The 25,406-nt window shown below is 37.5% G+C and overlaps 1 protein-coding gene and 1 long non-coding RNA gene across 5 annotated transcripts in view; both read left to right on the plus strand.

Moving 5' to 3' along the window:
• Positions 1–25,406, plus strand: part of LOC136263117 (uncharacterized) — a 206,026-nt gene that overhangs the window by 27,105 nt on the left and 153,515 nt on the right. The gene's annotated exons all lie outside the window — the stretch shown is intronic.
• LOC136263018 (uncharacterized) overlaps positions 1–25,406 on the plus strand; it is a 50,749-nt gene that overhangs the window by 927 nt on the left and 24,416 nt on the right. For all 3 annotated transcript variants that reach the window (XM_066057460.1, XM_066057477.1, XM_066057469.1), the window contains 5 exons: positions 11,767–12,045; positions 12,269–12,352; positions 14,446–14,526; positions 15,360–15,407; positions 20,509–20,550. In XM_066057460.1, coding sequence (XP_065913532.1) covers positions 11,767–12,045; positions 12,269–12,352; positions 14,446–14,526; positions 15,360–15,407; positions 20,509–20,550 — 534 coding nt within the window. The remainder of the gene's footprint in view (positions 1–11,766; positions 12,046–12,268; positions 12,353–14,445; positions 14,527–15,359; positions 15,408–20,508; positions 20,551–25,406) is intronic.

Raw genomic sequence — 25,406 nt, forward strand, 5'->3', positions numbered from 1 at the left:
ACAGTGATGTTCAAATAGGCAAAATGTATTATTCAAATCCATAAGTCTCCAGACCTTTACCTCACTTCCCTACAAATACAACCACCATTGGACCAACATTAACACCCCCTTCTACCATCCCCCTTTGGTTCTACCACATGTTTAATTGCAAATCAGGAAGGAACCTATTGTAGCTATGTGTGTTTATATACAGTGCAGTAGAAATAAAGTTTGCCATCATCATTATTTTTATTTGAATGGTCTTTTTCTCAGTTTCCATGGAGTAGTACAAGGAATATACCTTATGGTGAACAGATTAAGCCATGTCCCATCTTTGTATCTTGTTTCAGTCATGAGTTATGATTGATTAAACAAACCATATTGTTGCTGTACAAATACACCAGTTGCATGTAAGCCTGAGTGTTAATTGTCCACTGTGCAATCATTGGATGCTGTGGATGCACATAAAAATTGCCATTCAAAATGATCATAGTCTACAGTAAAAATTCTGCTAGATGCAGCACAAAGTATATTGTAATTTCCAATTTTCTATATGTCACATGGAAAGAATATTTGCATTCTCTGTTGTTTCATGACTATGTGCTATGGATAGGATAAATTATAGGGCTGTAAAATTAGAAATGATACCAGATAAGGCTATTCACAGCTGATATTTGTAAGTTCAGAGTTAGAAAATCAGCAGTCTTGTCTGGCCAGATCCTACTTTCCATGCAGCACTTATCGAGTCAAGATTATAATACTTATAATCTTCAAGCAATAAATGCCAATGTGCCATGTGGAGAGTAGAGTCTGGCCATGCAAGACTAAGAAAATTGTTCAAGAATGCTAACACATCTAATAGGCTTTGATGTGAATCGCTTTGCAGGAAAATGTTGAATAAACATGACTGCCAACTAAGCTATCAGGAATGTTCAACAAGTCCAGATGCATAGTCCAGGTGAGTACAACACTTTTTCTTGTCTGGTAAACAAGGAAACCAAACAGCTCTCTGTATACTTCATCTCTGAAAAAAACATTTTCATCAGTCACAAATTCTATGCTTTACTGGCTCATAACACGATATTGGTTTAGCGCATTTACAGCAAACAGGGAGTATGCATCAATGGAGCTTCAGATAGCTACCTCCTGTAGATTCTATGTGGCAATAGATTTTGTGTCTGTGGTCATGCATTTCCCAATGTTTTCTGTACTTTTTATTCCTAATCACAGTATCACAGATGTACATGTAATTGAAAATCTATTAAAATGCTTTCTCTAATTGTATTAGTTAGTGTTCCAATTGCTAACTCTAAGATTATTCATCACAAAAGGCTGAAACTTTGGCTGTGCTACTTCTTTGTTACTATCAATAACAGAAAAGCAATAAAATGGAATTTGAGGAATGTGCAAAAATGACCAGCTTTTGCTCAGCTGGTCACACATAATAAGAAATCTTTTTGGTGAGTTTGAGGTGAGCTGCAGTTGGCTTAGTTGAATCCTCTTCTCTCAAGCTCCATCACTAAAACTGTGTGAAACTTTCCTTCATAAAGCTACAGTGTTTATATACCAGGACAGCCATGAATAAGGCTATAGGCTTGATTTCTTGGCTATCCAATGTCAATTCAGCCCAAGACATGCATTTTCAACAACCACAGCTGCAGCTACAATGCAAGCATCATGGGTTTACCCTTGTTCTCCCTGGGGTCCCATTTCTTTCTGCAGTATCATGTTCATAGTATTAACATGTCAATAGTTTCAGTGCTTTAATTTCCACTGCATGGCTGGGTTAATTCCAGATGCACTTCTTGTACTGTGCTCCATTTGTAATGCTGTGTAATAGGTGGAAGATATCTGAACCTGAAATGGAATGGTTTCTTTGCATTTCAGTAAGTAATTGTTGGGGCATATATTCGCTTGTACTTTTCGTAGTGACTGGATTATTTGCAAAGGCACTTCTCGTACTGTTCTTCATTGGCAATGCTGTAATTAGTGGGTGAAACATTGTTAAAAATGAAGTGTAATGATCACTTCACAGTTCAGTAATTGATAGTTTGGGATACAATGCCATTCTTTTCTTTGATGTTGTATATGCAATGGTTAACCAGGAATAAAGTATCTAATCCAAAACAGCCAAGCTGTAAAAAAAGAGTGCGGCCCTGAGAAAGGCTATGGTGAAAAAAGATGTGAAATCCAAGGTGGCGGCCAAGAAATGGCTGTGATGGTAGGTTAATGGTAAAAATTTTAATAACGACAATTCAGGTGAATTTTGTGCCAAGACCAAGCGGCACCAAATTCACCTGAATTGTTGTTATTAAAATTTTTACCATTAACCTACCATCACAGCCATTTCTTGGCCGCCACCTTGGATTTCACATCTTTTTTCACCATAGCCTTTCTCAGGGCCGCACTGTTTTTTTACAGCTTGGCTGTTTTGGATTAGATTTCACTTCTTTTTGTATTTGTATACCCCAAAGCCGGCCATAGCCTATGGCCGGCTTTAGGGATTTTTAACCTGTCATTTTTTCTTTACTACAGGAAGAAGAAAAGATGAAACAGGGTGATTTCTTTGTAGCTGACCTCTCTGCAAGGTGACCCTTCTAGCTGATCTCTCTACCGGATGACTTGTTTGTAGCTGAACTCTCTACAGGGTGGTTTGTTTGTAGCTGAACTCTCTACAAGGTAACTTCTAATAGCTGATCTTTCTACAGGGTGATTTGTTTGTAGCTGAATTCTCTACAGGGCGATTTGTTTGCAGCTAAACTGCTGAACTCTCTACAATGTAACTTCTTCTAGCTGAACTCTCTACGGGCAACTTGTTTCTAGCTGATCTCTCTACAGGGTGACTTGTTTGTAGCTGAACTCTCTACAGGGTGATTTGTTTGTAGTTGAACTCTCTACAAGGTAACTTCTTCTAGCTGATCTTTCTACAGGGTGATTTGTTTGTAGCTGAATTCTCTACGAGGAAATTTGTTTGCAGCTGAACTCTCTACATGGTAGTTTCTTTGTAGCTGAACTCTCTACAATGTAACTTTTTCTAGCTGAACTCTCTACAGGGTGACTTGTTTGTAGTTGAACCCTCTACAGGGTGATTTGTTTGTAGCTGAACTCTCTACAAGGTAACTTCTTCTAGCTGATCTTTCTACAGGATGATTTGTTTGTCTCTACAGGGCAATTTGTTTGCAGCTGAACTCTGTACATGTTAGTTTCTTTGTAGCTGAACTCTCTACAACGTAATTTCTTCTAGCTGAACTCTCTACAGGGTGACTTGTTTCTAACTGAACTCTCTACAGGGTGATTTGTTTGTAGCTGAACTCTCTACAAGGTAACTTCTTCTAGCTGATCTTTCTACAGGGTGATTTGTTTGTAGCTGAATTCTCTACAGGGCAATTTGTTTGCAGCTGAACTCTCTAAATGGTAGTTTCTTTGTAGCTGAACTCTCTACAATGTAATTTCTTCTAGCTGAACTCTCTACAGGGTGACTTGTTTCTAACTGAACTCTCTACAGGGTGCTTTGTTTGTAGCTGAACTCTACAAGGTAACTTCTTCTAGCTGATCTTTCTACAAGGTGATTTGTCTGTAGCTGAATTCTCTACAGGGCAATTTGTTTGCTGCTGAACTCTCTACATGGTAGTTTCTTGTAGCTGAACTCTCTACAATGTAACTTCTTCTGACTGAACTCTCTACAGGGTGACTTGTTTGTAGCTGAACCCTCTACAGGGTGATTTGTTTCTAGCTGAACTCTCTACAAGGTAACTTCTTCTAGCTGATCTTTCTACAGGGTGATTTGTTTGTAGCTGAATTCTCTACAGGGCAATTTGTTTGCAGCTGAACTCTCTACATGGTAGTTTCTTTGTAGCTGAACTCTCTACAACGTAATTTCTTCTAGCTGAACTCTCTACAGGGTGACTTGTTTCTAACTGAACTCTCTACAGGGTGATTTGTTTGTAGCTGAACTCTACAAGGTAACTTCTTCTAGCTGATCTTTCTACAAGGTGATTTGTCTGTAGCTGAATTCTCTACAGGGCAATTTGTTTGCTGCTGAACTCTCTACATGGTAGTTTCTTGTAGCTAAACTCTCTACAATGTAACTTCTTCTGACTGAACTCTCTACAGGGTGACTTGTTTGTAGCTGAACCCTTTACAGGGTGATTTGTTTCTAGCTGAACTCTCTACAAGGTAACTTCTTCTAGCTGATCTTTCTACAGGGTGATTTGTTTGTAGCTGAATTCTCTACAGGGCGATTTGTTGCTGCTGAACTCTCTACATGGTAGTTTCTTTGTAGCTGAACTCTCTACAATGTAACTTCTTCTAGCTGAACTCTCTACAGGGTGACTTATTTCTAGCTGATCTCTCTACAGGGTGACTTGTTTCTAGCTGAACTATCTACAGGGTGATTTGTTTGTAGCTGAACTCTCTACAAAGTGACTTCTTCTAGCTGATCTATCTACAGGATGACTTGTTTCTAACTGAACTCTCTACAGTGTGATCTGTTCATAACGGAACTTTTTACTGGGTGATTTGTTTGCAGCTAAATTCTTTGCATGATTGTTTTTTTGTAACTGAACTCTCTACAAGGTAACTTCTTCTAGCTGATCTCTCTACAAGATGACTTGTTTCTAACTGAACTCTCTACAGTGTGATCTGTTCATAGCGGAACTTTTTACTGGGTGATTTGTTAGCAGCTAAACTCTTTGCATGATTGTTTCTTTGTAACTGAACTCTCTACAATGTGACTTCTTCTAGCTGATCTCTCTTAAGGATGACTTGTTTCTAACTGAACTCTCTATAGTGTGATCTGTTCATAGCGGAACTTTCTGAGTACTGGGTGATTTGTTTGCATCTAAACTCTTTGCATGATTGTTTCTTTGTAACTGAACTCTCTACAAGGTAACTTCTTCTAGCTGATCTCTCTACAGGGCAATTTTTTTGTAGCTGAATTCTCTACAGGGTGATTTATTTCAGCTGAACTCTCTACATGATGGCTTCTTTGTAGCTGAACTCTCTATTAGGTACCTTCTTCTAGCTGATCTGACTACAGGGTGACTTGTTTGTAGCTGAATTCCCTACAGAATAACTTGCAATCTAATATAACTAAGTAAATTATACATGCAGCTGAATGCTTTATTAGGGTGACTGTTCTATTAGAGTATCTCGATCTCGCATTTGCTGCACATAGTTGCCTTTTGAATCATAACTCAGTGATTTGTATTCCGATTCTTCTGTACTACTGCAAGAACTTTCCATGATGATTATTCCAGCTACATACTGATTTTCAGCTCGTTGCTCTAAGCGGTTTGCCTGGTAGACACGAAAACTAATAGTTATTTTATTCATAAAAATCGATCGCGTAATTTTGATACAGGTTGGGTTTTGTGTCATATCTCCATGGTCTTTATTCCGATTCCTTTCAAACCACACAAACGCACTCCTACGATGGTTGCTCCATCTACATATCAATTTTCAACTGATTCCTCCAAGGGGTTTACCCTGTAGGCGTGACAGACCTTCGACCTTATTTTACGCAAATAATCGGTCATAACTCCGTGAATGTTCATCGGATTCCTACCAAAGTTGGTACACAGATCCGCCTTAATGAGCCCTTTAAGTGTGCCAAATTTCAGCCCTATCTGAGCACGCATTCGTGTTTTATGGCGGATTTTGCGAAGTGTGCGAAATGAAGAAGTAGAAGAAAAAAAAACGAAGAAATTAAAACGAAATTTTGTTCGCTCGTATCTCGGAAATGGCTTGAGCGATTTTCTTCAAATTTGGTATGTAGACTCCCCTAACTGGGCGGCACGTCTCTAGCAAATTTGGTTCCAATCGGATAAGGAATCACAGAGCTACATAGGTGTGAAAATTGCATTTTCTTTCTTCCTGTTAATATACTTACGGTGTGGCGCGCCGGCTTCTTGGGCCGCACGACACACTATCGTGTGTTTTGATTTTGTACAAAAAGTAAACAACAAGTACGTATAAGAAAAAATTAAATTGGAGTAGGGATCATAGAAATAATGAAACAAGAAAGGTCATTTACACCTGCAACTATGCTAGTGGACCCTATAGCTATACTATTAGCAAGCTGCATGTGACTGAAGTAAGAATTAAATGTCCATTAGTATAGTTGCAGGTGTAGATTACCTCCCTTGCTTCACACTACTTTTTAATTTTATGAGATTTAAAATTTCTAGGTTTCCTTACACTTGTTATTTAATGCATTGAAATATGCAAAAAAAGTATGAGGTGTACAAGTGGCTGAAATGTTCATACTGTATGTGACCAGGCATGTGGGCACATAAAATTACACTGTAACTTTTAAATCATTATACAGCCATGCAATATTTGGTACTTGTGAAACATTTAGTTGGCTTTATAGCATAAGTCACAGAATTGTATCCTAGTACTGAAATATGACCTGTTATGTGATGGAGTGTGTATAGTTTGTGTCCAAATGCCTCACTTTCACAAGCCTGGTCATGTATAGCACGATGTTAGCAAGTATGCACTATTAAACATGAAAGGCTGTACCGTAATTATTGATGCTGACTTACCACATATTTATTCTTTCTGTTAATTGGTTTATTATTATTATTATTGTATTTTGTATTTTTGCTCAAAACATAGTCTGTATTTCTCAGCAGCATTTCTGTAAAATGCAGTGACTGTTCTATCATAGTATCTCGATCTTCAGTTGGTCTTCCCAAAACAAGAAGTTATGTACCGTATTATGTTTTTGTGTGTGAACTCTATTGGAATATCATGAACCACAATTGTGGCTCATAATAGGGATCAGGGCAAACATTTTCAAGACTCTCTAATAGAATGCCTGCCAAAAGCAGCCTTCCTGGCTTTGGATGTATTTCAAAAACCTTCCAGACCTTCCTCTTGTGTTGTAAAAACTGATCTGGAAGTATAAAACACAAGGGAAGCGGTTTGGGAGCTTTTAAAAAATTCCAAGATCGCCCCAAATCTCCATCTTCTTCTTCTTACGTATTTCACATGTCTACAGCCCACAGGAAGTAGATATCAGCACTAAAAATGTATGGCATATTTTAAAATCATTCCTACCCAGCTAGCAATAGATGCGTGTGGTATTAAAATCTTTGCTTTCTAAGACGATTGCGAGATATAGAGCTAGAGTCATGCCTTTGAGATGCCATCACTCATGAAGCCATAAAAGCAAAAGTACAGCAGTGTTAAAAATGCCATTTGAAGCAACGCATGAGACTAAAATGCATCAAGATGTATTAAACTAAACATTAAACATAAATGCTGCTCACTCAAATTTGTTTCTGAACGTTTTAGAGTTCTTCAACTTGCGTCAATAGCCCATCACTGAAAGGGGGTGTGAAAAGATTAAATTTGGGGGTGTGGCATGTGGTGTAATTAAATTTAAAAAGAGTGTGGCCAATAGCCCATCACTGAAACTACATTCTGGGCAGTGTGTGTGTGTGTGTACATTGAATTTAAGATTCCTATTTCGGCTTTTATTTGAACAGTCAAAATAGGAATCTTAAATTCAATGTACACAAATCAAGCTGCTTGGCTTGTATTGATGTATTAAACAGTATTGTGAATCACCATCCCTATTACTTCTTGTTTACACAGTTTTTTTTCAAAATCACAACTTCAATCCCTATTCTACTTGTTTAAATTTACAATTTTTTTGCCCCTCCTATGTAATGGAAATTTTATGTTCACCAACATCAAGACACACGGTAGTGTGTCGTGCGGCCCAAGAAGCCGGCGCGTAACACCCGTGAGTATATTGACAGGAAGAAAGAAAATGCAAATTTTCGCACCTCCGTAGCTCTGTGCTTCCTTGATGAAACAAGACAACTTTTGCTGTGGACATGCCCTCCAACTGCAGTACTCCATATTCCAAATTTGAGCGAAATCGCTTTGCGCGTTCCCGAGATATGCGACTTCAAACATTGGCTCAGTTTCTTCGTTTTTTTTTCTTCTTATTTTTCTTTTTCTTGTCGCACACTTACAAAAACTGCTATAAAACTCGAACGCCATATCCGATTACCTTGAAATTTGGCACACAGAAGGGGGGATATAACGGGGCATCTCGGTACCAACTTTGGCTAGAATACGATAAACAGGCAAAGTGTTATGAGCGATTATTCACGAAAAATAACACCAATGTGTTGTCACGCCTACAGGGTAAACCGCGTATGGGAAGAAGCTGAAAATCAGTGGGTGAATAGGTTAACTATTGAACCTCAAACCTTTTGCGGTTTGAAAGAAATCGAGCTAAAAAACAGGAAGATACAACGAAAAAACCAACAGTGTGTAACAATTACGCAATCGAGATTAGCTAATAAAAAAAACGACTGCTTGCCACGCCTACCAGATAAAGTGCTTGGGGTAATGCTTTGAAAATCGTTGTACAGATGGAGTAATCATCTTAGAAAGGATCATCAATGGTGTAGAAGAATCAGACTTAAAGCCACGGAGTTATAACACGAAATCCAACTTGATGCAGCAAGTGCGAGATCGAGATACTCTAATAGAGCAGTCATCCTAATAGAGCAGTCACCCTGAAGAGAATTCAAAAGATCAGCTAGAAATAAGAAACCTGTATAGAGATCAGCTACACACAAGTCACCCTGTAGAGAGATCAGCTAGAAGAAGTTACCTTGTAGGGAGTTCATGCAACTATGGAAAGGGAGAGTTCAGCTAGAAAAAAATCACCTTGTAGAGTTCAGCTACAAAGAAACCACCATGTAGAGAATTCAGCTACAAACAAATCGCCCTGTGGAGAGATCAATAGAAGAAGTTACCTTGCAGAGAGTTCAGCTACAAAGAAACCATCATGTAGAGAGTTCAGCTACAAACAAATCTCCCTGTAGAGAGATTAGCTAGAAGAGTTACCTTGTAGAGAGTTCAGCTACAAAGAAACCATCATGTAGAGAGTTCAGCTACAAGCAAATCTCCCTGTAGAGAGATCAGCTAGAAGAAGTTACCTTGTAGAGAGTTCAGCTTCAAACAAATCACCCTGTAGAAAGATCAGCTAGAAGAGGTCACCTTGCATGTAGAGAGTTCAGTTACAAAGAAACCACCATATAGAGAGCTCAGCTACAAACTAGTGACCTTGTAGAGACATCAGCTAGAAGAAGTTACCTTGTAGAGAGTTCAGCTACAAAGAAACCATTCTTTAAAGAGCTCAGCTGCAAACAAATTACCTGTACAGAATTCAGCTATAAATAAATCACCCTGTAGAAAGATGAGCTAGAAAAAGTTACCTTGTAGAGAGTTCAGTTACAAAGAAACCATTTTGTAAAGAGCTCAGCTGCAAAGAAATCACCTGTACAGAATTCAGCTACAAACAAATCATCCACTAGAGAGATCAGCTAGAAGAAATTACTTTGTAGAGAGTTCAGCTGCAAAGAAACCACCATGTAGAGAGTTCAGCTGCAAAGAAATCACCCTGTATAAAATTCTGCCACAAACAAATTGCCCTGTAGAAAGATCAGTTAGAAGAAGTTACCTTGTAGATAGTTCAGCTACAAACAGATCTCCCTGTAGAGAGATCAGCTAGAAGAAATTATCTTGTAGAGAGTTCAGCTACAAAGAAACCACCATGTAGAGAGTTCAGCTGCAAAGAAATCACCCTGTAGAAAATGCAGCCACAAACAAATTGCCCTGTAGAAAGATCAGTTAGAAGAAGTTACCTTTTAGAGAGTTCAGCTACAAAGAAACCACCCTGTAGAGAGATCAGCTAGAAGAAGTTACCTTGTAGGTCGTTCAGCTACAAACAAATCACCCTGTAGAGAGATCAGCTAGAAGAAGTTACCTTTTAGAGAGTTCAGCTACAAAGAAACCACCCTGTAGAGAGATCAGCTAGAAGAAGTTACCTTGTAGATCGTTCAGCTACAAACAAATCACCCTGTAGAGAGATCAGCTAGAAGAAGTTACCTTTTAGAGAGTTCAGCTACAAAGAAACCACCATGTAGAGAGTTTAGCTGCAAAGAAATCACCCTGTATAAAATTCTGCCACAAACAAATTGCCCTGTAGAAAGATCAGTTAGAAGAAGTTACCTTGTAGAGAGTTCAGCTACAAAGAAACCATTTTGTAAAGAGCTCAGCTGCAAACAAATCACCTGTACAGAATTCAGCTACAAACATATCACCCTGTAGAGAGATCAGCTAGAAGAAGTTACCTTGTAGATAGTTCAGCTACAAACAAATCTCCCTGTAGAGAGATCAGCTAGAAGAAATTACATTGTAGAGAGTTCAGCTGCAAAGAAATCACCCTGTAGAAAATTCTGCTAGAAACAAATTGCCCTGTAGAAAGATCAGTTAGAAGAAGTTACCTTTTAGAGAGTTCAGCTACAAAGAAACCATTCTGTAAAGAGCTCAGCTGCAAACAAATCACCTGTACAGAATTCAGCTACAAACAAATCACCCAGTAGAGAGATCAGCTAGAAGAAGTTAACTTGTAGAGAGTTCAGCTACAAAGAAACCATCATTTAGAAAGTTCAGCTTCAAACAAATCACTTGTAGAGAGTTCAGCTACAAACAAATCTCCCTGTAGAGAGATCAGCTAGAAGAAGTTACCTTGTAGAGAGTGAAGCTACAAACAAATCACCCTATTGAAAGATCAGCTAGAAGAAGTCACCTTGTAGAAAGTTCAGTTGCAAAGAAACCACCATGTAGAGAGTTCAGCTACAAACTAGTCACCTTGTAGAGACATCAGCTAGAAAAGTTACCTTGTAGAGAGTTCAGCTACAAAGAAACCATTCTGTAAAGAGCTCAGCTGCAAACAAATCACCTGTACAGAATTCAGCTACAAACAAATCACCCTGTAGAGAGATCAGCTAGAAGAAATTACCTTGTAGATAGTTCAGCTACAATCAAATCACCCTGTAGAAAGATCAGTTAGAAGAAGTTACTTTGTAGAGAGTTCAGCTATAAAGAAACCATCATGTAGAGAGTTCAGCTGCAAAGAAATCACCACTGCCCAAATTTCAAGGCAATAGCTCTTTCCAATCTGAAGTTATCAATTGTCAAAGTTGGCAAATTGGATGTGTGGAAGGCCCCTTTTCGCAAATCTGGTCACATATGTATTATATATATAATTGTATATTTACTGATAAAATATTTAAAGTGCATCTACTTCATCTTTTCTTCTTCCTGTAGTAAAGAAAAAAAGACAGGTTAAAAAGTCCCAAAGCTGGCCATAGGCCAGCTTTGGGGTATACAAATACAAAAAGAAATGAAATCTAATCCAAAACAGCCTAGCTGTAAAAAAAGTGTGCGGCCCTCAGAAAGGCTATGGTCAAAAAAGATGTGAAATCCAAGGTGGCGGCTAAGAAATGGCTATGATGGTATGTTAATGGTAAAAATTTTAATGACGACAATTCAGGTAAATTTTTGTGCCGCTTCACAAAATTTACCTGAATTATCATTATTAAAATTTTTACCATTAACCTACCACCACAGCCATTTCTTGGCCGCCACCTTGGATTTCACATCTTTTTTCACCATAGCCTTTTTGAGGGCCGCACACTTTTTTTACAGCTTGGCTGTTTTGGATTAGATTCACTTTACAAAACATATTCGTATAATGACATAATACTATTTTTACCCAGGATAGTTTGCCATCAAAAATCAATTCACCCCTTTGAGTACTGTCTGTACAACAAATCTGTTGCTTGCAATATATATCTACTGTACAATGTACAGTATAGTATGTTACTACTGTAAACACATGTTCATATAATTATCACATCTGTTTTTATATTACTGCTTACAAGTCATCATCTTCTTTATCATTTACAGACATGTATGAAAATTGTCCATTTTGCATGTCATTGGAAGTGTGCACTACCAACACTGAAGTATTGCTAGTCTTGAAAACACTGTTTAATACATCATTGCTCCATGCACATATGTGTGACACTGATGCTACAGAAAGCCTCACTATTACACTGAATACACCTACTGCACTGCAAACTGAACGAATGGGATACAGCTTTGATTGCTCAATTTGTGAAGATGGTAGGCACAATATCCATTATTACATTGCAAGAAGCACATTTACTAATGTTAGCAGTTGTGGTAAGCTGCATCTGTATGTTAAACTTTTGTATATCTGTGTGCATGAATGTATGCGTTTATTTCTGTACTTATGCATGTACCCTGTAAGTACATGTATGTGTTTACATACTGTAATAATCATGCTTACATACATCTATGTGTGTATTGTACTGTACATTTGTGCGTCTGTGCATGCATGCATGTATGTACAGTGTATATTTATTATTATGAACATTTTTTATAGTAAATTACAGTACATCATCCAAATCCACAATCACTTCAACGACAATTTCATCAGTACATGTAGATCAGTCATCTTCAGTAAATAGTGAGTACTTTATATCTACCAGTGGATGTGACAATGAGTCAGTTCATTTTATAAAGTGTAAGGCCTGCAACCAACAGACAAGTTGCATTTTCCTACTGTTGTTCCTGCTATTATTTTAAATTTAATCTTTTTGTGTGAGTGCTTGTATGTGGATGCACTGTATTTCACTGGTCTATACCAAGAACTATTTATACTGGATACAGCTGACGTTTTGAAGACATTTCTGCTGCTTATTAATAAGTGCAGAAGTTGGTTAATTTATTTTCCATACAGTAGTAATACAGTTAAAGTACACCTGTACATTTAGCAATTTGATTAAAAGTATAGTGTGTATGATAAACTTTTTAATAAGTGAGCACAGTTTTAATTGTGTATACACTGAAATCTCTCTAACCTGACACCTCTATAATCCAGAATACCTCTAGTTCTTTTGTATATCAAAAAGATATTTTCTATGTAATTCTACCTTAATAACCTGACGTCTTTGCTAATCTGCTACAATTTTCTTATCCCATTGAACATTGGATAATAGAGGTTTCACTGTATGAATGATATTTCAATCAAAACGACTAAACTTATAGTAGCTGAAATAATGCTAGCTGTTGTTCTGTGACTAGAAACAGGTGGTACAATATGCCTAGTATCAATTTTAACCCTCTCACCGCCACAACCACCATATGTCAGTTTCGCTACATAAATGCCTGTGATGTCTATCACATTCTAAATGATCTGTAATGTTGAGTGTTTCAGTAGCCCTTGTGCATACCCTGTAGCGGACACACACCTAAAGTGAACAGGAACAGGGATAACCGGTCTCTCGTGTACCATCATGCAGTTGGATCATGTTACTTTCGGAATGTCGATACAAGCATTGTGCATGCTTGTTATGAGTATAGGTTGGAGTCATGTTGCTACTATTGTACACCTCAAAACAGTGACCCCAGTGCCTGTATGCTCATGCACATTTACTCAAATGCTGGAAAACCAGACTTGGATATGATCTCTTCAATTGTAAAAATGCTAGTGATGTCTATTGTATTATTATAAACAGAGCTAGCCTATGAAGTTGTGAAAATTCACATTCACTTAGAATGATTTTTGCACCTTAAAGTTATATCATGGCATTGTAGTTGCTCTTTATTCTATAGCAAGTAAATACACGTATAGTTTTATAGGATTATATGGTATGATGTGTAAGTTATAGCAATACAAATTTGGTGGTGATACCATTACTGTAAGTTGCATATAGCAAGTCCAAGTCTAATTGAGTTTATTTTCACCAAAATAAAAGTATCTAATGCTTTGCTGACATCTGGGGTTTGGAAAAGGTCATGGAGTGAGTTTTACAACCATTTTGAACAAGGAATTAGTAATGCAACTGATGGTAGTGTGTCTATGTGTGTATACTACATGTGGCAATTGATGCAACATATTGTACTTATCTATGCATACAGGGTAGTGTCAAAGTCAATTATCAAATGTGACTGGATTTTTGAAAATGATCCAAAATGCATATTAGAAGTTTTGAGATAAATAATTTTAAAGAATTCAGTCAGTATAACTTAGATAGCAAGCACATGTAGGAAGTTTACACAAGGGATCACTTCCAGTACTTGTAGCTGCTTGTAGAGTTCCCACCAAAGAGATAGATTTCAAAATGAAGGCAGACCTTAACTGATCACGAAGCCCACACATGAGATCACAAGACTGTGCTGGCTTGGTAGTGGCTGATATGCAACAAAATCAACAAAGGAAACGCTTGGCCAACAATATTAGACCATTCAACCATTTCTTGCCAAGCCAGGTCCTTCACAATATCAAAACCACCATTCGAGCTCACCACACCACCTAGAAAAGATGTCTTTTAAAACAGTCTAGAGTAGTTTGAGTATGTTAAAACTAGTAGTAGCTATCCAATGGTGGTGTTAGCTTAATTTTGCTGATGTGCAATTTGGATTGGTTTTGTAAAATCTGGTTACAAATATATACATACAGTATATACTAGTTTGAAAAAACCAAATGAATTTCTATGACCTGTTTGTATTCTACACTACAGAATGAGTTTACATGTGTACTATCATTTTAAATTACAGCTGATCACAGTACATCTTTCATGCCTATGATCAGTTCACCATCAACATCACCATCAGTAGACGTCTCATCTGTACCAAGTGGTTAGTATTGAATATACACAAAAAAATTATATATTCAATCTGCTGCTTTCAGTGAGAAGTATGAACACATAGTCATATGGTACATCACATGGTTATAATCTGCTAAGGTCAATTGTCATCATGCACTGGGTATGGAAATGAGTATAGGCATGAGTAAATGTGAAGATTTATTCTTCCTTCTCCAAGTTTGTAGCATAGGCTGCAGAAAGGGGGGAGGCTACATACTCTAGGTGACTGCAACACTTCTCTCAGAATAAATTCTCGCTGAATTTAAAATTCTTGGAGTGGGCTAAAAACTACAAATTTAAAGAAACTGATGTAGTCGTACTCTATAAAACTTTCAAACACTCCAAAGAGCAATCAAGCACTAGTTAGGTTGTATTCCTAATAGAAGTCTCAGAATGAAAAAGTACTTACTCCCAATTCAATGATTTCATATCTTCCTGCTATAGTTAGTTTTGCATGACAAAGTACATGGTGTAGTGATGCTGCTTCAGTTCAGACATTTTACGTTGTAATGTGGGCATGGGTGGTCTGCCTGATATGTCTACCCCAGAGCCCAAGGGCCATGGGCCCAAAAGCCACAGGCCCAAGGGTTAGCTCATATTTCAATTGGTATGGAAGGTATCCAGCTCCATGGGGGTTTCACTGCATGTTTATAAATACCATTTGGTATTATTTAGTTATGAATTCATGACAATCACACTTTTTGATTCTAGTATAGTATAATTTGCCAAAAGTCACACCTGCACTGGCTTTCTTTGGTAGCACGGTATGTTGTTATACTACAATTATTTACATGTTTTTATTTACATTGTTTATTACATGTATAGCTGCCAGTATAAAGATGTCTATCAGTAGCCAAGTACATTCCTCACAAGGTAATGGTAACCATGTGATTGAATAATGTAGTTGTAAAATTGTGAGTAAACATATAAATACTTGTGAGGTTCTGCTATATGAATTAATATCTTAATAAGTACTGTACATTAAGCACATACTGTAGGTTCAGTGCTCGGATTAAATTAATGCAATGTCACATGACGGCTTCCCTATATTTGACTGGAGTTTGTTGCCGTGACTGAATCACTGCAGAGGTCCTTCTTCGTCTGTAACGCTGTGTAACAGGCTGAACATTACTGAAAACAAAGTGTAATGACTGCTTTACTGTTTCATTAATTGATAATTGGGGTGTGCATTCAGGAGAAAATAATAAGGCTGGCACCATTCTCTTCATTCTAATGTGGTATGCATTGGTTCACCAGTCATAATAATGTTACAAAAAAGTGTGATAAAAAGTGTGACAAAAAATTAAAAATTTAAGTTTGATTAGGGATAATAGAAATAAAACATAGTAAAACAAGGGAGGTCACATACACCTAAAGATATGCTAGAGGACATTTAATCATTAATTCAACTGTGGGTATAGACCGGCTTAGGGATTTAATGTCCTTTAATATATCTTCACATGTGGGGAATCCTCCCTTGTTTCACTACTTTTTTGTTTCTATGATCCCTAATCAAAATTTAATTGCACAAATACTGCATTTTCAAGCTTTTAAATTGCAAAAATTCTGCAACTTCTGGGGGTTATACCCCCAGACTCCCTTGAACTTCTAATTGCTATGCAGCCATATAGCTAGCAAGTTTGATGCTGTGTCCTCTGTATGTCAGCTACAAGTAACTGTAGGTCTAATAAAAAGTCTGAAGAGCAATGAACATATTTATATCGTAGTGGCTTTTCGTCCGGTTCCAGATGCCGATTTCACCAGGCTATTCATCCAGTTCGGATCGTGTAGTCCTGTTCGTCCGGTACTAGTCATCCAACAATGTCACCCATAACTCGAGTATCAAACACACTAGTTGTATGAAGGTACGCGTTTGGGTGAATTCGAGGTGAGCTAGGGTTGGCCCGGCTTAGAGTTCAAGGCAACCTAGGGTTGGAGCGAGCATCCCGGCAAGGCCGGGCCAACCCTAGCTTGCCTCAAACTCACCCAAAATCTTACTTTCATACAGACAGTGAAAGTCATCATTGTGCTTAACAGGCAAACGTCAAGTTAGCATTAGAGTTAGGGTCGGGTTCAGCTTTGGTTTCTTCTTCACTGGATAATACTCGTAAATAGGTTTCTTCTTGAATGACGTATAATAAGGTGGAAACTAAGCGAGGTGGGTAACTGGGAACCGGTAGCACAGTGGTTACAATCCTTGGCTTACACACTGGAGGTCCCAAGTTCAATTCCCAGATAGGCCATGATTTTTTTTTGTTTGAGGACCCTTTTTTGTTTACGTTTTTATTCACATGAACCGAGCCAGACCATATGGCCAGATGAATGTTTGGTAAATCGGCATCCGGAACCAGACGAATAGCCTCTACCTATTTATATAGCTACTGTAGTTAGCAGTAAAATATCACTATAATTTATGAGTGTCTAATTTTCAAAAATTTCCTTTGGGGGGGAGCATGCCCCACCCCCCTAGAATGCTCGTGCTTTGCACTTCACAGAGTGTGCCTCGCACAATGTGCAACAACTCCTCTCTCATTGGCAACACCATGCATATAGCAGGGGCGGATCCAGGAGCTGGAAAGGGGAGGGGCACAAACAGGCTAAGTTGTAGGTGGTTAGGGAGAGCCAAATGATTCTCTTGTTAATTGCTGCATTTTTGAACCAGCAAATAATCACCTCTTAGCAGTGTTTCACTGTTTATTTTTGTCATTTTGGCCTTTGCAGATGGTTGTGAAGTCTTAAAGGCTCTGAATATCTTAACCAACATCAACACAATAATTAATTTTAGAGGCGCTTAGTACGCACGAAGGTGCTGGTTGACAATTTCAGTTAGTTTGACTTTGGTTTACTTTGGTTTCAGGTGAATTTGTAGTAAAATGCCTATATTTTCAAGAGTTTTATATGATCTTGGTCTGACATAAGTTTAGTATTTTAATCAGAGTCAAAAGTATGGCTGGCTCCTCCACAAGGGAGTGGGGGGGCATTTGCCCCAAAAGCCCCATCCTGGATCCGCCATTGTATAGTAGTAATTTCAACATATACAATTGCCTGACCAACTCAATTTTCCCTCCTCCAGCCCTGTGGATGAAGGCGAATACATGAGAAAAAAATGATAACAAACCACTCATCCAATGTAAGGCAAACTAACTCTCATATCTTCTCTCTCCTTAAGAGTACTGAAAGGTATTCAAACTCCTTGCTGTGGAGATCACCATGCTACCATAGTTTTTGCTGTTATCACCTACCTTCATTGTGAAACAAGCACTCAAAAAACTTACAGAATTTTTTTGATTATTTTTTTGATTTTGTAAATATTTTGCCCATTGTATTTATTGCATTCTACTGTAAAATTAAGTTTGCATTAACATATGGGATTTCTTACAGATCCAGTCAAAATTGATAGTTGCGGTGCTTGATACAGTAGTTGTGGCGCACATTACTGTCTGAACATGTTATTCTAACAAAGTGTGCCGTATACTGATATATATATATATTATAAGACCAGGTTAGTAGTCAAGGAGTCGTCTCTAGCATTTTTGTAGTCTTACCAGTTTTATTATTTGCAAGGTAATCATGCCTTTCAGGGGTGGCTACAGTCTTATAAAAGGGGGGTTCTACTCTTAATGATAAACTCTCCAACGATGTTTCACTGTTAAATCTTACCATAGTAACAGTGATTGAATAATTGCATTCTGTAGTTTTGCATCTATAATCTATTTTTGTAGCATAAGTTTGTGTAGTTAGAACTGTTGATTACACACAACGGCAATAGGCCTATGTAGTAATTAACACAATCTTTGTACATGTACACATCAGCACATATAAATAAAAGTATGACATTTTTTGGGGTAGTTGCCCAGTGAAGGAATTCTTTGTTGGCTGTTTGTGGACCCAGCTTACACCATTTAGGCCTTTAGAATGCAGCTGAAGCCTTTAACAGCTGTGATAGCTTTAAAGACAAAGATGATGATTATTTTAGAGGTTCTTATTGCATACAAAAATGACATTTACAGTACGATTAGAGCAGGGTGTAGACAAAAATTTGATTGAATTATTTCTTTAAACCGCATGCAAACTAGCAAGTAAACGCTTTCCATTCAAATTGAGCTGGCCTTTATAAATCACTTATAGGCTGGTACAAACCACGGATCACATTTTGTCAAAGTGGTACAGCATTGAACTTGCTAGTGTTGAGTCCCCAAATCGAATCCCAGTGGAAGTATTACCTCTTTATTTTCCTTTCTTTTTACCTGACCTTTAAAACTTCTTTTGCTTCAACAACCTTTTTGGTTACAACTTTTTTTTTTGCTTCGACAACCGTTTTGTTATAATGTTGTATTCTGCTTTGGCAACCTTTTCGGTTACACCTTTTCCCATTACATGTACTGCACATACAAAAAGTAAGGAAACAAGCTCAAATATGGTAACTGATTCAGAAATAAGAAATAATCCACACAACAAAAAGTAAAGAAAGAAGATTAGATGGCTACTTGCTACTGTCAAATGAGACACATTTTAATCCCTACTTTTGGCTAATTTGATAGTCTCATTTTAAGATGTTAGCCAAAAGTACAAATAAAATGTGTCGCATTTGTTTTAGCAAGTAGCTTGTTTCCTTACTTTTTGTTGTATGGATCATATTTTCATTTCAACTGTAACATTTTGAGCTTGTTTCCTTTCTTTTTGTAGTATGTGTATTATACTGTATGGATCCCTACTTCCTTTTAAAATTTTTAAATAGCTAGTATAGACTAAGTGTTGTCTCTAATGACTCTCCACAATGCAAGCACATTTTGTGTGGGACCTGTCAGGTGCCTTGACTCATTAATGAGTTGTCTTTCCTTGTCACTGACATTGTTCATGCGATTTACAATTGACTCTATTTGTTGGGTGGTGTACGGTAGTACTGATGTCGTCTGTTGCTTTTAGCTGCAGCTTTCAAAGTTAACAAAAATTTATCAGCTGTCTTGTACATTAGATCCTTTCCTGCGAGGTTGAATTCCTTCATGATTTACATTTTACACCACAATCCAAATTATCTTGCAGCAATGCTTTACGTTTTTCAGCAGGAGTAATAAAATTAATTGATTAATTAATTAATTAATAAAAGATGTGAAGTATGGTATTACTAGATAGTTTGATGAAAAATCCTTACTTTGGAATTGAACAAAATAATTGTGAAAGCATGCCAATGTAAGGATTTCTAGGGACCCGCCGATTATGCTCATTATTTTACCTATTATGCTATGCTGCACTGCTCAAAAATTTACCTATTATGCTTAGATTAATGCTCAATATTTACCTATTATGCTCAAATTATGCTCAATATTTTTACCTCAGTTCCCATATTTTTCTAATAACTTTGCACTTTATGAAAAAGCAGTAAGTGGTTGAAGCACAGACTGTAAATCCTTGCTTGTCAAAATGCATGTCACAGAAAAGATCGATGTACTCTAATAGAACAGTCAGCTACCTGATAATTTCATTAGAGTTACTGACTGTTCTATTAGAGTATATCGATCTTTTTGTCGGATATGTATTTTGATAAGCAAGAATTTATAGCATTGCACAAGTTTTCTGCCTATTATGCTAGCATTATGCTCAATGCTTTCAGGCACCTATTATGCTCATTATTATGCCAGCATAATCGGCGGGTCCCTAAGGATTTCCCTACGAGCTACAGGTATGTTTTTAAAACTAAATCCGTAGCATTCCAGACCAAGTTTATCACCCAGAGCATTGAGAAAAGACTTGAATTACAGTGAGCACAAAAGGCACGGGTTAAATGTTGGTATATGGACTGAGGTTGTGTGTTCATGACCATGTGACCCTACACAACACATTACAACTGAGACAATGTTTTTAATAGTTACTTGTTTGGCTCTTGTTTTTAAATAATAAATATATTATAGCTACTAGATATATAGTGTACATAATGCATTATACTTGCAGATTATAATGTATATTTTCTTTATAGTAATTCTTTCAACTAAAATCACAATGATTTCAGCAGTAATTGGTAAGAAGTAAATTTGATGTACAGTTTCTATACTATTTACCAGCTGAAATCTACATGTATGTACTGTAATTTGTGCCAGATAAAATAATGTTGGATCCAGGATAGGGAATTTGGGGCAAATACCCCCCCCCCCCCCCTCTCTTCCTGTGGAAGAGCCATACATCTTTTGATAGAAATACCATACACCTTGAAATCAATTTATATAACTCATGAAAGCTGCATATTACCACCATTAAACGAACTATCTAAAACCACAGTTAAAACAGCTGTAAAACCATCACCAAGCACGGTAGGTACTAAGCGCCTCTAAAAACAATTATCGTGCTGGAGTTTTTAAAGATTTTCATAGCCTTTTAAACAGCTTTTTTAAGTCTTCGCAACCTTCTGCACACGCCATAATGACAAAAATTACCTAATAAGGAGTGATCATTGCTACTTTAATGTCGGTCATTAAATAAAAGAACCACAAATAATCAGCAATTTGTTTTAAGTTGATATTATTCATTTGTCAACTTCCATCTGGTTGCTTTGGTAGTTGTGCAGGGTTCCATAGTTATACTATTTATGATTTTGCAATAGGACCATTGATATGATAAGCCATAAATTGTGGCTCCCAATTGCATGAGGCTTAGTGATGCACCGATACCGATACTACGTAGTATCAGTATCAGCCCTATTTTCGTGGTATCAGACTTGTATCAGTAAAGCTATAAATGCCCGATACCAACCGATACTTTAAATGATGTCGTTTAGTTACTTATCAAGATGGCGGCATACATACAGTAGTGCATTGAACGGAGTTGAGCAAAAGCTGATATAAGCCATGAATTCCTTAGCCACTAGCATTATTAGTACAGTGGAAACTGAAGTAAGCCATGAAATAAGATTCATTGAAGCCATAAACTATTATCTTCGTGTAATTGATAGCCACAAAACCAACAAACTGCAGTTGATGAGATTAGCAAATGAGTTTAGTAAGCTAAATTATTAGCTGGTTCTTTTGAGAAATGCCTGTCGGGCAAAGTATCTGTATCGGATCGGTATCGGCCATTTCCAGCCTCAAATGTATCGGTATCGGATCGGTAGTGAAAAAGTGGTATCAGTGCATCACTAATTGAGGCTTGGGGGTGATGTACCTGGGGGGGTTTCCAACTTAGGATTTCTAAGGCCATTCTAACAATCCTAATGAAACCCTGCACTATCACACCCCAAACTAGTCTAGAGATGGAAAAGCTACTTTTGGAATGGGGGAACACTGGATTTGAGTCTACCACACAAGACTCCATTCAATATCTTTGCATTTCCTCCCCTGATAGAATAATCCCATACCATAGTGTTAATTCCCTCCTTATTATAAAAGTTATTATTAATTTTATTATCATTCTTATAGCAGCACTAATGTATTTGGTTTTATGTACTCATTTCTGACATAGTCTCCTAGTCCAAGGGGAAAGCTATGGGAGGCAACTTTTTTTCCCCACGTTTGGAATGACCCATACACGTGGTATTTTTCCTGTGCATACATTCATAATGTTTTCCAATTAATACCAACCGTTCTATACTTTATCTAGCATTGTGATGCAAGTGTGCTATGCACCTATCTAATGCTGGCTAGATGAAATGTGTTGCTACACTACCAAAACACTCACAAATTATCTCCCTCCATTAACTTTGTTTAACAAATTAAACTCCATTAAAAAATACAGCAACTAACAAGAGAATCTGCTCTCCCCAACCACCTTCAACTTGTGTCCCTCCCCTTGGCAGCTCCTGGATCCACCCCTGCAAAGTCCAGTAGCCATGAACTGGTATCATACTAGTAGGGATCTCAAAAATAAAATACTATACGTCCAAAGTCCTGTCATGCATTAATATGTAGGTTTCACTTCTGCGCTAACTCGTGCAATTAATAGGAATCCGTAGGATATACTGGAATCATTTCTACAATAAAATGTAGCAGAAATAATCAGGAATAATTCTGGAATAATATAACAATTTTCAGAAATATGTACGTAAGTACTGTTCTCATGGGAATATCTCTTAAACAATGCTAGCATAAACCGGAAGAAAGATTGAGATACTCTGTTAGAGCATTCACTTACCAGTTAATGTGAATGCTTTAATAGAATATATTGATCTGCTAAACTACACTTTATGTTTACTATCAATTTCCTTTATAGTTGCAGGGGTGTACCGAGGGGGGTTTCCAGGGGTTTCACGAAACCCCTTTGGATTTTACACACTACTTGAAACATTAAGAAATTGAAACTTCAGGTTTCCAGAATCTTATTAATCTATCATGGAACAGGACACATTTTAAACTTTTATGTTAGTTAAATAATAGCTTGTAACATGATAGCAACACTTATAGCATTAGTACAGTCAAAAATGGCTATTCCGTGACCACTCTTCGGCTAACATGTTTTGATGATTGATTTCACTTCTTGAGGTCATTTATTGAAAATTTTGCTCCCAGGTCCCTCCCAAACATCCCAGCATTTTTTGCTATGGTGCAAAATTTAAAATTGCTGCTATCACAACCTAAAATCGAGGTATGCTGCGTACAATAGTGCACAAAGACACTTTGTAGGATAAATAAACCACAAGGATTCCAATTCTGACATCAATTTCATGCTATTACCTTTATTAGACCCAATAATCAATAATAGTTTCAATTGGAAGAGCGAAAAAGTGTAAAATCGAGGTAAAATGCTTAAGAATATACATGTAGAAACTTGCATAAGGCAAGATAAAATATGCACATTTGATGAGGTAGCACTATGTGCATGATCATGCAGGAATATTGAGATTTAGTATAAATACAGAGATTTTTGAGCCACTAGCTCAGTCAGTTAAAGTTGTCAATTGGGTAAGTCATCTTTCATAGTGCAAGAATTTGCAATACTAACTGCTATACTTTTAGCTCTCTGATTGATCAAATTTAGTGGAAAAGAAACATCAAAAAGCACATTATTTTTTGCAGCTGCATCAAGAAACGGTATGTGGACTAAATGGTTATTTTAGTATTGTAGTTTAGCCCATTTTGTCCAGATTGTAACAAGAATAATGGAGTACCATGCATGCTTCAGTGTGGTGAGCCTTGTAATCCAGCCACGGATGTCATTGGTTCCATTGAGAGGTGGGAGAGTATCAGGCAAAAGGCTCTCCTCTGGAATAGAAAGGTCTTGACAAGTTTGGAAGTGTTCATAAATGCATAGATTGGGTGAAAGGTCCGATTGGACACTTTATTCATGATTCCTCAGGATTGACGCTTAGCAATACCAAGAAGCTAGAACAGCCTCAAAAGAGACAGAAGAAACGTGAGGTGGATGAATGCCAGTCGCAGTCTTCATCCATAGCTGAGGTTAGTTCCCAAGATGAAACTCCAGCTGCCAAGAGGCTGTGATCAAGTTCAGGGCTGATTTATGACAAAAACAAATGTGTTTGGTGTTGCAAACCAAAATCAGCAAAGCATCCAGAGTCAAAGCTTTTGTTGATTTCATATGACCATGCATGGGCTGCTTTCAAGAGCCACACAGTGGCCCTTGAAGATCAGAAAATGCATGACAGAATCAACTGTCTGATTGATTCTGCAGTTGATCAGCCCTATGCTCTTGAATTGAGGTATCATCACAAATGCTGGCTGAAGTATGTATGGAAATTCCAGAAAATGAGTGAAGATGATAAGCTTCCGCAAATGCAGAACATTACTTATTGTGAGGTTCAGACTATGTCAGTACTCATGCTTCTCAGAGATTATCTTTCGAGTGTGGTCAAAAAACATAGTCTGAACCTCACAATAAGTAATGTTCTGCATTTGTGGAAGGTTATCATCTTCACTCATTTTCTGGAATTTCCATACATACTTCAGCCAGCATTTGTGATGATACCTCAATTCAAGAGCATAGGGCTGATCAGCTGCAGAATCAATCAGACGGTTGATTCTGTCATGCATTTTCTGATCTTCAAGGGCCACTGTGTGGCTCTTGAAAGCAGCCCATGCATGGTCATATGAAATCAACGAAAGCTTTGACTCTGGATGCTTTGCTGATTCTGGTTTGCAATACCAAACACATTTGTTTTTGAGCCCTGAACTTGATCGCAGCCTCTTGGCAGCTGGAGTTTCGTCTTAGGAACTAACCTCAGCTATGGATGAAGACTGCGACTGGCATTCATCCACCTCACGTTTCTTCTGTCTCTTTTGAGCCTGTTCTAGCTTCCCGGTATTGCTAAGTGTCAATCCTGAGGAATCATGAATGAAGTGTCCAACCGGACCTTTCACCCAATCTATGCATTCATGAACACTTCCAAACTTATCAAGACCTTCTATTCCAGAGGAGAGTCTATTGCCTGATACTCTCCCACCTCTCAATGGAACCAATGACATCCGTGGCTAGATTACAAGGTTCACCACACTGAAGCATGCATGGTACTCCATTATTCTTGTTACAATCTACATGTTTATGGACAAAATGGGCTAAATTATAATACCAAAATAACCATTTAGTCCACATACCTTTTCTTGATGTAGCTACAAAAAATAATGTGCTTTTTGGTGTTTCTTTGCCACTAAATTTGATCAATCAGAGGGCTAAAAGTATAGCAGTTAGTATTGCAAATTCTTGCACTATGAAAGGTGACTTACCCAATTGATGACTTAAACTGACTGAACTAATGGCTCAAAAATCTCTGTATTTATGCTAAATCTCAATATTCCTGCATGATCATGCACATACTGCTACCTCATCAAATGTGCATATTTCATCTTGCCTTATGCAAGTTTCTACATGTATATTCTTAAGTATTTTACCTCGATTTTACACTTTTTTCACTCTTCCAATTGAAACTATTATTGA

This window comes from Dysidea avara, chromosome 1, assembly GCF_963678975.1.
Source record: "Dysidea avara chromosome 1, odDysAvar1.4, whole genome shotgun sequence".
NCBI lineage: Eukaryota > Metazoa > Porifera > Demospongiae > Dictyoceratida > Dysideidae > Dysidea > Dysidea avara.